Source organism: Microtus pennsylvanicus, chromosome 1, assembly GCF_037038515.1.
Source record: "Microtus pennsylvanicus isolate mMicPen1 chromosome 1, mMicPen1.hap1, whole genome shotgun sequence".
In the NCBI taxonomy this organism is placed as follows: domain Eukaryota; kingdom Metazoa; phylum Chordata; class Mammalia; order Rodentia; family Cricetidae; genus Microtus; species Microtus pennsylvanicus.
The window spans coordinates 39,296,081-39,308,857 of record NC_134579.1 but is presented as its reverse complement, the minus strand read 5'-3'; the positions used below and the strand labels follow the sequence as shown (position 1 = coordinate 39,308,857).

Here is a 12,777-nt window from a genome sequence, read left to right as displayed (position 1 = left end):
GATCACTCACTGAAAACAAAGCTAAAGCCATAATGCTTTAAAAATAGAATGTAGAGGGTTGTGTCGCAACTGTGGAACATGCAACTACTTTTGAAGGGCGAAATAGCATTAAATGTAAAGTGTAGAAATGAATGAATAGGAAGAACTGGCTTTCACCACAAGCTGTAGTCTGACCTCCACATACACACACACACACGCATGCGCACACGCATACACACACTTAGTAAAACCACAATGTGTAATTTAAAACTTTTTATATTGATGAACTTAAGCAAATAAATTTTTAGAATGATTAATAAAAGAAAAACTAGTAATTCAGCAATATACAAAGAAAGAAAGACACTCCAATGCACAGAAGTGGGATTTAAGCAAACTCATAAGGAAATACCATAGAAAACTTTACCTTTGAAAATATATACAGTGCATTTAATATAAATATAATATATAAATTAATATATAAACTGCATTTAATCTAAATTAAAAACGTCTGCTCATTAAAATGTATTTTCAGAAAATAAAAATGATAGTCACAGACTTGAACATAATGTGTGTGTGTAACAGAGAGTATATAGTATATGTAAATTAGAATTGCAAGTTAAATTGTATGTTAGAATTGTAATTTTTAAAGAATATATATCCATAACAAGAGTGCAAACCACACAGTTTTTATTTTTCGTGGGCTGGAGTTGAAGAGACACTCTGTAAAAGAAGTCATAGAGACTGTCATTAACACAAGGAAATGCTATGCATTTAATTACTAGAGAAAAAGCTTTCAGGGAAGGGCACTTCACATCCCAGTAGCATAAATAAGTGAACCTCTGGAATGAAATACAATCATTCACAGCCCATTCAAGGACAGCCAGGTGTTGTTTGAGAAAGAAGCATTGTGCTCAGAGGAGAAAAGCTAATTTTCCAGCAGATGTTGCAGGACATCTAGAAACAAAGACATAAACAAATGGACCTAGATACACATTTCAAGCTTTCAAAAGTTATATGAAAGCAGATCATACACCCAGTGTAATTTGAATAAAACTAATAGAAGAAAATCTCCATGGTCTTGGGAACAGTAATGAAGTTTTAGATATTTTATGAAGATCACAGTTCACTGAAGTGTGCATGTGAGACTTCAAAACAATTCTGTGATGTTCTTCCTTCCTGTCATATTTTACAGTACAACCAGTGACATTTTCATACAGGGCTTTTAAAAGCTACTTATTCAATTATTCAAAAATTTAAATGACACATTGTAGTTTTAATGTGTGTGTGCACTGTGGGAATGTACGGGGAGGTCTCATGACACTTGTGGGGGAACTAGTTCTTTCTATTCATTTATTTGTTCATATGGAGACTATTTCATTTGACTCAGCTTATGTATTTTCAAGGCAAAATTTTCTATGATATTTGCTTATGATTTTGTTTACATCCCACTTCTGTGTATTGGAGTGCCTTTCTTTCTTTATGTATTGTTGAATTACTAGTTTTTATTTATTAATCATTCTAAACATTTATTTGCTTAAGTTCATCATTTCAAATAATTCATTTAACTATCGTTTGCTTTCATTTCTTTGATTTTAATTCCATTAATTAAAAAAAAAATATTATCACCAAGAATACTTGTTCTAGAATTTTCTGTTTCTTAATTTCTAAAGCACAAATGACCTCTTCCTAAGATGTTAATGTAGAGTCTGTGAGCTGGTGACGATGAGTCAGAATAAGTAAAGACAGATTGTATCCAAAAAAAAAGAGAATAAAAAAATAATAAAAGGAATCTTCAGCCATCTATGGAGGAAAATGAAAGGATCACAGAAAAAGCAGGCGTGGGGGCGGGGCAGGTGAGACAGGTATTGTAGAGAACTAAGCTGCACACGGTTTCAGTGTTGGCACAGGAGCAGAAACAGAAGCAGTTTTCAGAAGGTAAGCTAAACAGAAGTCTAGAATCCCACCTTCAGCTCAAGCCCACAGGAGGATCAGGAGTTCAAGGTTATCCCAGCCTAGGTAAACCCAGTCTCAAATCCACCACAACAGAAAATGTAGGTGATAAGAGTTATCTAATGTTTCTGTGGCATAGAGAACAGAAACCTTCTAAACTCCTTGTTATGGCTGATATGACTCCTAAAGGCTTCAAGTGTCACACTAGTGGCTTGGGTCCAACTTCCTCATTACACAGTCTACCACCATACCTTCTGTGCCCATAGACACGCCAAACCCTTAACCTCGAGAGTTTACGACAGTGCCTACTCATTGTTATGGTATCAACTCTTTACAGTGTTTCAGTCTCCTGGGATTTCCCTTTAAGTACAGAAGTCTGTTGGTGTGTTGGAACATTTAGTTATGATTTGTATACATTTAATAAGCAAGAAGAAGCATCTATCCATGCCTAGTCATTCTGCCTTTTAATTACAAGTCTTCTAGTTAAGGAGTATATTGAGTGAAGGTCATAGCTTGTATCTCTAGATCTTAGAACGTTGTTAATGAATAGGAAGTTAATAAGTGTTTGCTGAATGGCTTCTCTGTCACTTGAGTTCTAGTTAAGGACATCTAGCTGAAACTGGACTACCCACTCTCTGTTGTAATGGTATATTTAACTCTGTGTTCTACCCCCTTCAGACTCTTAGCCTCTAAAGTACCTAAATCACACAAAAAGTCACCCAAAGTAGCACCAGCTACTTTCAGGCTCTATCATAGCTATAAAAGGTAAACTCGGAAGGATGAAGTTGTTCATATAAATATTTTCACAGTTGTAGTTGCAAAAAGGAGACATTAGGCTGGCCATGTTTAAGAAAACATATTCTATGGGTCAGAGAAAGAAAGAGAAAGAGGAAAGGAAGGAAGAATAGTGTATGCAAATAAAATAAAGTATATATTTTGTTAAGATAAAAGTTGTTCAATATTAACTATATGGTTAACACTTTCAGTAAATATAATAAATGTTTTAATAAACTGTCTTTTACTAATGACGTAGCCTAAATATTGAAAAGCAAATATTCTATGGAAGTTCCTGAAACACTTTCTGTTTCTCTTTTCAGCTAGCCAATTTAACTTAATGATTAAACCTATTGTTGACTGTTTGTGCAATAACTTGAGTCTCAATCCAAAGGTCCAATGTGGGTCAATAGTATCCAGTCAAGGAGTGAGTACTGGATGACCTAAAACTTCATAAATTAGAAAATAGTTGCCCAGGTGTTCTGAGTGCGTAGAAGAAAAAAAATAAAGTCTTGAATCTTCAAATGAATTGATTTATTTAATTATCAAAATAGCCCCAAGAGGCAAAATTTATCATCATTCTTACAAGAGAGGGGGAAACTGAGGCACAGAAATATTGATGAATGTGCCCAGTCACTCAGTTACTAAGCAGCCATGATGTAAGACAGCTTTGCTTTAGGGCTCTCTTCTTACTCACTCACTCACAAAAATAGTCCTAGCCACTGTATTCTGGAAGGATCTTTAACAGCTTGTCACTAGAGTCTGGCCCAGACTACTGGTCATATCCCTAAAAATCTAACACCGAAAAACCCAGGAATAATCCACTAAGCCAAGAATCCAGCTTCTTAGTTTAAGATAATGACTTTTGATATGTGATCTGTAAACATCACTGATTCTTTTTTCTTTTTCGAGACAGGGTTCCTCTGTGTAGCTTTGGGCCTGTCCTGGAGCTAGCTCATGAAGACCAGGCTGGCCTCGAGCTCACAGAGATCCACCTGCCTCTGCCTCCTGAGTGCTGGGATTAAAGGTGTGTACCACCAGCGCCCGGCTACATCACTGGTTCATAAATCACAATAATCCTTATCATTGTCCCTCTGTCACTTGCACAACAAAGCTTATCCTTAGAGCAAGACTCCCTCCCTTTCCGTAGATAATTTTGTATTAAAAATATTTAGTGTGTGGACAGGTGCAGAAACAGGAAGGGGGAAGAAGGAATAGGAGAGAGATTTGGAAGTGAAGAATTGAAATTGGACACCACCCTCGTCACCTCAACATACTTTCCTCCATTAACACTAAAATGGCCCTAGTGTTCTAGGATCCGTTGCAGGAGTTAGATTTATTACTGTGTATATGTATTCTGTGGGAAGTACTAAACTGAGTAAAGAAAAGAAAGACAAGTGTCTGTGGGCAGGTTAGTTTCTGAGCAGCAATAAACTCATCGTGACTTTTCCTGATAACATACATTTTTTACTGAGTGAGAATTATGAGTGCCATAAAATATGACCTCGGGTTTGGGACTATATAAACCTTCGGAGGCCCTTGATAAGCCGAGGAACAAGTCTGTCCTATGGTGGGGAAGGAAGGTTACAGCTGGTATAGGAAAGGAACAGAAAGTAGGGAGATCTTAGAGGCAGAACTGAAAGATACAGTTAAATAAGGTGTCACCGTTGTGTATTGAGGTTGAGATGCCTTCTTATTAATACAAATTAAAGAAAGCATCCTCTCACCACTGTGTTGTGAACATCCGGGTATATTTATGTTAGGATTAGCTCAAACTGGTAAGTGTCAAAGGAGCACAATGCAATGAAATCTGCATTTATATTTGACTTTCCTTATCAAGTGTGATGGGACTCAAAGCCACACTGCTTCTTCCATTGCAAGCCCCTTACTATGAGAAGCATGAAACCAACAAAGGTAGATCTCTTACATCTACATTTCTGAAAATACATTAGACATTTTTTTATGAACACTCAATGTGAAAGGACTGGGATTCTGGAAGTACACAGATTTCTTCCAACAGAAGTGGATTACTGGTCATACAGGTAAACAGAGGCTATATGTAATTGGAGAGGTCTTAATGAAGCCTAGGGTCCAATGGTCATATGCCACATGGCTTCAAACAGCAGCAGGAAACGAAAACATCTCTTTTTAAACATCCAAACTTGCATTTCTCTTACTAATTTTAAAGGAAAGCATGAGGATTTGGTAGTTTTGTTGTATAATTTTTCAATACAACTATTTGACAATTCTTCTTTCGTGTGATGGACTGAACACATCCTCTCAAAATTCATGTATTGAAATCAAATTTTCAATATAATAACATTAAATGTCAAAGTTTAAAAGGTGTTGCAGCAAGAAGACTCTTCAGAACCATGAGACAGACCTGAACTAGATTCCAAAGCTGGAGCTCACTTTTCCTCAGTCTCTCTGGTGCCCATAACTGTGGAAAAGAGATTTCTGCAGTGTATAAAGTACCTGGTTGCAGTGTTTTGTTATGGTCTCCCTAGAAGTCTAAGTCAACCTTTAGTTTTTCTAAGATTTGTTTATCCCTTGCAGTAACTCAGATCTAGTTGCAGGGAATACGGTAGGTTTCTTATCAGGCCCCTCTCCTCTTAATAAAATAAGTAAGGATGAAGAAATTGTCAGTAATAAGAACTGTGAAAAAAAGTATGTGTGAACAGGAGAAAATGGGTAAGAACTTGTATTGGGTAGGTAGAGAAATCCCCATGGAACGGTGACATTCAGCTGAAAGCCTACGCCATCAAACGAGATGTTCTTGTGAAATGGGGGGAAAGCAACTGTAGGGGAACTGCCACTATAGGGAAGGATCCAAGTCTAGAACTCCTCTTGGAAATTGCAGAAACTATCGATACTATTGGAAGTTTCATTTGCCCAAAGAAATGATAAATGGATAAGAGTCATGCATTAGGAAGCGTAGAACACATGGCAATAGAAAAAAATCATTCTTTGGACTTTCCACAGGGCAGGGAACCCTGACTGCTCTTCAGACTGGAGAGGGAGGGGGAGAGGGATGGGGGGAGAGGGAGAGGAGTGGGAGGAGGGGGAGGGAAATGGGAGGCTGGGAGGAGGCGGAAATTTTTTTTCAATAAAAAAAATAAAAAATAAAAATAAAATAAAATACATCCAGCATATATGTTTATAAATTATGGGATATCATGTAGAAATATCAGTTATTCAACCATTAAAAACTCAATGAACATCAAAAAAAAAAAAGAATTCTATCGGTCATGTAAAAATGACAGACTACTCCAACCAAGCTGAAAGAAGCCTCAGCTACTCCTAAGTAGCAGCGTCCATTGCCAAAACCACAACCTTAATTGGTAGTGACCTTTAAACAAGAGGCATAGTTCAGAAACAGGAGTGGGACTTTGAAAAGCTCCAGTTGCTCATAGAAGGTCACTGGAATTCTATAGATCATGTCTTAAAGTGCTTCTTTGGCATTCAAACCAATGGTTCACTTTTTTTTTTTTAAGAAAGAAACTTAACACTTTGAATAATTAGAGTTGATTTGTGATGTTGGCAATTTTGAATTTGCCTTTCCATTGAGATTAGGCAGTGGCCTGGATAAAAACTATAAGAAAATGGAGTTTATTTTGCTGTTCTGTGCTAGAAGATCAAAACAGACAGACTACGATGCTGCAAAACCCAGTCTCCCAGGTGATAGCGGAAGCATGGCAGTTACTGCACCAGCAGAGATGAGCTTCTGAATGCCTAGCGAGGACCGCAGAAGCATGGTGGTTACTGCACCAGCAGAGATGAGCTTCTGAATGCTTAGCGAGGACCGCGGAAGCATGGCGGTTACTGCACCAGCAGAGATGAGCTTCTGAATGCCTAGCAATGACCGCGGAAGCATGGTGGTTACTGCACCAGCAGAGATGAGCTTCTGAATGCCTAGCGAGGACTGCGGAAGCATGGTGGTTACTGCACCAGCAGAGATGAGCTTCTGCACGCTTAGCATGGAGTTTTTTGTTTTTGTCTTCTGTTATTAACAAAGAAATTACCATTTTTGTGAAAAATATACTATGTTTATATAAAATGAATTTCTAATGTAGTAAATTAATTTAGAATATGTGCATATACAGTTTTTTCTAAATAAGGTATTTATGGTTAGTCGGGCATGTGGGGTCTTGCCTGTAAACCTAGCACTTGGGAGACTGCAGCAGGAGGAGACCACGAGTTGACGTCAACCTGGGATAAATATTGTGAGTTCCAGGACAGCTGGAACTATAAAGCGAGCTCTCAAAAATGAACAAAAGAAGGCATTCACACTTACATTGGTTTCTCTGAGGTATGCATGAACTCTATCTCTACAAATAAATTAATCTAAGAACAATTTATAATTAAGGGACAAGAGAGGAAACCCTCTATAATGGCATTAAATGAGATGGGGAGAAGGAAGCGAGCTGGGGGTGGGAGAGAAGAGATGAAACACTCAGAAGTTAACGGGAAAGAATGGAAGAGAATTAAACAAACGAAGACAGAACTAAAGCACATTCCAAATAAAACTGACAAGGCAAGCAGCAACAGCAAACAGGATTAGTCTTCAGCCTTTAAACAAGAAATAATAGTGACAACTTCCAATGGTTTTACCCCAAAACTGAAGATAGCTCTTATACAGAGAACCAACTGAAAAACTAACATCCGGGGCAAAGCTAGTCTTTCTGAGGCACTGGCACATTAGTCCTCTGAGAAACAGAGCTTTTATTGCCTTTTCTATTTCCTTCAGAGGCCTTAGACCTCCAGCAGTTCAGAGGTGTGTGCACAGGGCTAAAGCTCTCCCTAAGCCTCTAACAATCACTCAGTTTCTGTCCTCTGCTCCGTTCTGTTCCTCACGCTGGTTTTGTACTTTGTCCCTGCGATAGTCTGATTGAACTATGTCACTTAAAAGCCACAAGTTTTCCTTTAAAAATAGATGCCTTTATGAATACAGCAAGAAGGAAGAAATTTCTCAAAAAAGTATCCTTTAAAAGAGAGCTTACACATTTAATAATGTTAACAGTAAGAAAGACTCCTTATGGTTTTCTTCAAACTGAATGTAATGATTTTACCAACCTTACAATCTTAACTTTCTTCTTTTGTCACCCCCACTTCTTACTATAGTTCTTTGGATGCTGCCCACACAGTGTTCTCTGAATCTGAGTCTTTGTGGTGGACTAGAGACGGCTGCATTCCAGGCTACCTCTCCAGCGGCAGCCAATATCGACCATTGCTATCAGCACAGCACTCTGCAGGCTGGCACCATTGGCCAACGGTTCCTGCCTTCTGTGAGGGCACACTGTTCCCCCTTACTGATATTAGTCACGTCCATCTATTCAGTTTCACATGTTCCACACGCTAAGTTTCAATCCCTTTATAGCAGTGGGTCTCAACCCTCTTAACGCTCCGACCCTTTACTCTAGTTCCTCATGTTGTGGTGACTGACCCCAATCACAAAATTATTAACATTTTTGTTGCCACTTCATAACTGATTTTGCTACTTTTATGAATTGTAATGTACATATCTGTGTTTTTCAGTGGTCTTAGGTGACCCCTGCGAAAGTGTCATCCAACTTACAAAGATGTTGCGATTCCCAGGTTGAGAGCCATGGCTGTATCGTGCCTCTCCAGAGGCCAAAGGGGGCAGCATCAGAATCATCGGGAGTGTACTTTTGAGTTCCCAAGGGCTTTGTTTTAGCACCATCATAGCACCAACTATGCTAACATCTCTAAAGTTTCTTCTTGAGATGAATTTCTACATGGTTGTACTTAGTTGCTACATAGTTGTACATGGTTGCTTGGGAGTCTGTGCTCATAACTATTTACCTTTCTAGGACTTAGCTAAGTAAACCCAAATAGACATTGTAACTCATTTTAATTCCTGAGTTGACAGAATGAGTAACTCAGGAATTAAAATAGCACAAAGAAAACAACTCAAAACTCATTCTTCACCCTGCTTATTTGTCCGCACACATATTTTTATACATAGAGCTACCCACTAGCCATGAACCAGCTGCTGTCTTATGCTTCATAAGAGGCACTGTAGAAAGCCCCATTGCCTGGACAAGGTCAGCTCTAGCAGTAGTACATCAGATGACAGAGTCATAGGTTCAAGCCCCCTACCCACCCAGCAAACGATAACAGAGTGACATTACCTCTGTTGATCCTTACTGCCAACCTCCAGATGCCCAGGCCCAAAACGACGCCCGTCAGCAGCCCACACACAACAGCCACCAGCACCCGGACATTGCAAGATTGACAGGAACGCATGTTGCACCACTCTGGATAAATCAGCTGGTTTCTCCTTTTGTGAAGAAATGTAATCAGAGATGGCTATAAAACATGAAAAGAATCCTTCCTTTCAGGGATCTGTTTGGCAGGTATTCTCATGTTTGGAGAGTTTTGAAGTTAATTCAGCACAATGTAGTTGGAATCACCGAATAGAAGGTGTGCTTTTGCTTGCAGTGTGCTCATTCTTCAACGAGAGAGATCAAGGGACCAGGGTTCTCAGAAAAGGAAATCAACCCAGGCAATAAAGAAGGGGAGGGATTAGCCTAGGGGATCAAAGGGTGAATCTCCAGACAAGAAGGACTGTGAAGGAAGGAGGCCAGCAAAGAGAAGCCACGGAGGAAGTCAGGAAAGCAATGGACCCCTCTGGTTGGCTACAGCTCAGCCAGGTGCTTCAGGATATTCACACATCTTCCTGGAGTAATAAAGAATATTATCAAATGAGACAATAAAGCGCAGTAGCCACATGTGATCTCACTGCTTGCATTTCCTGAAGGAGCCTACATGCTAAGAGCTGCAAGTGGGGAGTGAGCATGCTGACACAAAGAGGATTATGAAAAGCACTAAAACCTGGACTTACAGCCCCTCTATTAAGGGTTGATTTTTGTGTTGGAGTCTTAACTCCAAGCAAATGTGGGGAAGTCATTGATCTGAATCGAGGTCAATAGAGTGGGCCTTGTTCTAACATAGTTGTTGTCTTTAAAAGAGAAGATTTGGATGTAGATGTGCACAGAAGGACAATGTATAAAGAGACACAGGGATAAGATAACCAACTGCAAAGAAAGGCTACAGAGAAAGGGTTGGAGCAGAGCCTCCCTTCAGAGTCCTAGGACAGAATCAACTATAATGACATCTTTGTTTAAACAATGGATTATGACCCCTATGGAGGTCAAATGACCCTTTCACAGGGGGTCACATATCAGATACCCTGCATATCAGATATTTACAGTATGATTCATAACAGTGGCAAAATTACAGTCTGGAGTAGCAATGAAAATAATTTTATGGTGGGGAGTCACCACACACAAGGAACAATACATTTCTGTTATTTAAGCCACATCGTTTATAGTACATTTTATATTTATATATTTCTCAGGAAAGAAATCTATCGGAACCATGATCAAGCTTCTTCGCAGCTGCAGCTGTGACTCTTGGGATCTGGCATTCCTCTCCCCTGGCCCTCTCTAGTCTCAAATGAAGTCACTAATGAGTAGACAGATCATTACACTCACGCCATTGAAGCTCTGATTCTGGTGATTGAATCAATGCTCCAATGGGACCTCCATTAATTTAGACCCAAGATGATTAAGAGCTAACATGTCAGTACTGTCACAGGCAGGGACAAGTCCTCAAAACAATCATATTCTCTTGGGGTGAGGAACAAGGCAGTCATTTCTGACAAGAAAGACCACAACTATTAAAGATAACAAGTGTAATTTCCACAGAATACTCTTCTGAAAATATTAAATAAATTTTACATCTAAACTGATTATTTATTTACAACTCAAAATTATGTATTATCCCCTAATTCTCAATAATACTTTCTAAAGTACAACTCTGGGGGGATATTAATATAAAGTCTTAATTTTACTTCATCCTAGAACTTCATGAAAACACATTAATATATCACAAAATGTGTGGGAGCCCATGTGTGGCTCAGTTTCTATTTGGAGTCAATTCTGATTTAAAGAAGTCATGAGGTCAAGCCTGCCTGCTCTGCTTTTTCCAATAACCTTGAGGGCTGTGAGAGACTTCTGATTCAGCCAATGGGAAAGAGCATTTTGTCCACGAGAAAAATACTCTCTATCCAGTAGAAAGAATACTGCTGACACCAAACCTCAGAAACATCAAGACAGAAAGAGAGGCTGCTTCCGAGTAGCAAGTACGTGTTAGAGAGGAGACTTCTCACTCAAGGACAGTAATGATCTTGTGGTTGGATACTGACTGACTGTGCTGTGCTTTGTTCTGCATTTGTATATAAACGATTCCTGAAATAAACTGTGGGCTGTCTGTTTTTGACATGACCAAACAGACCTCCCGATTCTATTCCATGTCTTCTGTCTCAGATTCTTTCATCTGATGTTCCTTTGGCTTTAATGACCCCCATTCCAGGTACCCTAGCTGGCTTTGTAGGAGTGGGCACCTACAAAAATGAAACAATTTAGAGACTGCTACAGAAGAAAAAAAAGCAAACGAATCCATGTTCATTATCTGTTTGTTGTGAATATATTATAATACCTATTTTTGCATGTCTATACTATCTACCAAAATGGCTAGAGTAAGGTACATAAAAAAATTTTTCATTGCAATCCAAGAGATCTAAGACACAAGAAATTTAAAAATTCTTTATGCCCTTTTTGTGGCATGCATAGTATGTTTGTATTTTCAATTGACATAACTTATATATTACCTTTTCAGTATTAAAAATAACAATGTTCCATAAGTAACTAACTAAGAAGATGAATTATCACCTATTAAAAAGAGAATACATTGAGCACAGCACTACATACATTTTGTGTCTTTGCCTCGTTAGCTTCACAACACAATGCTTTTCCCAGGGCAGAAACAAGGTGAGAGACGACAGCAAGATGAGCTCTGTGATTATGGAATCTTGAGCAACGCCAGCTCACACAAAGTTAAATGGTGTTCTACATGGAACGCCTTGCAGTCTCCAGTGTGTGCAAATGCATTGTATACTGCCAAGCTTCCAGTGTTTCTTAACTACAGAACTCCCTTCTCAGGAAGGCCCTCTCGGGGATGCCATTCTTCAGAACATGCTATGGAAACCTTGCTTTGTGTGAAAAAGGTGACTATTGCAGAAGAGGATGACTCCAATGATGGATTGTGGAGCCCATGGTTACCCTACCAGGATGACAGGCTTTTTTTTTTCCTTGCAAGGTTACACACATTTTGAAGGGAAGGGAGCCCAATGGCTGGAAAACTGATTTTGGTGGGGCAGAGGCATTTTTTTCTCCCAGTTGGTAGATGCACAGGAACTCTGGGATGCTGCAATAATCATAGCCTCATATGATTGCCCTTATTTGCTAGGAACACTAGAAATATGTGGGATGGAAAAAACCCCAGACATACAAACTCAGATGTTTGCATTCATATAAAAACATGGATAATTGTCATTAAATACAGTAAAATGTATAAACAGTCACTCTTATGTTTTGGATATGAAGTATCTCTTCAACAAAGTTCATTTATTGTAAGGTTGGTGCCCAGGTTGGTAGGTTCTGAAATTGTTAGGAGATAGACGCTAGCCAGAAGAAGTAGGTCATAGGAACATATCCTGAGATCTATATCTTGTCCTGCCCTCCCCCTCAGTCTCTCTTTTTCTTTTTCTCTTCTCTTCCATGAGGCAAAGTGACTCATCTATTACAAATTCTTGCTACTATGATGCTCTCCCAAGACACATGGGACAAAAACAAACAAACAAAAAACAAGCAACAACAACAACAATCCCATGGACTCCTTCAGAAGCTGAACCAAATCATCTTTCCTCCTTTAATTTGATGGTCAAAGAGTCCCTCACACAGGCTCAAAAGTCACCAACACAATCACTGTTTTCTATGCACACAAGTCAAGAAGACAAAGAAGAAAAAAGATAAATGGGAAATGACTTATTTATTCTATTCAAAGCATACAATGTAGTGAACGTGTGGGTAATAATAAGACAGAGGGACAAGGTCTCTGTCGTTACACAGCTGCCACTTAGGGAGTCTTGGGTTGTCTTTATGCTGTCACTGATTTGTTTCATGGCCTCAAATAAATCACACAAAATCC

The 12,777-nt window shown here is 39.0% G+C and overlaps 1 protein-coding gene across 2 annotated transcripts in view; it reads right to left on the bottom strand.

The window, feature by feature from the left end:
- Adgrg7 (adhesion G protein-coupled receptor G7) overlaps positions 1 to 9,194 on the bottom strand; it is a 59,014-nt gene extending 49,820 nt beyond the window's left edge. For both annotated transcript variants that reach the window (XM_075955028.1, XM_075955037.1), the window contains exon 1: positions 8,856 to 9,194. In XM_075955028.1, coding sequence (XP_075811143.1) covers positions 8,856 to 8,970 — 115 coding nt within the window. In that variant the 5' untranslated portion in view covers positions 8,971 to 9,194. The remainder of the gene's footprint in view (positions 1 to 8,855) is intronic.
- Between the last annotated feature and the right edge of the window lie 3,583 nt (positions 9,195 to 12,777).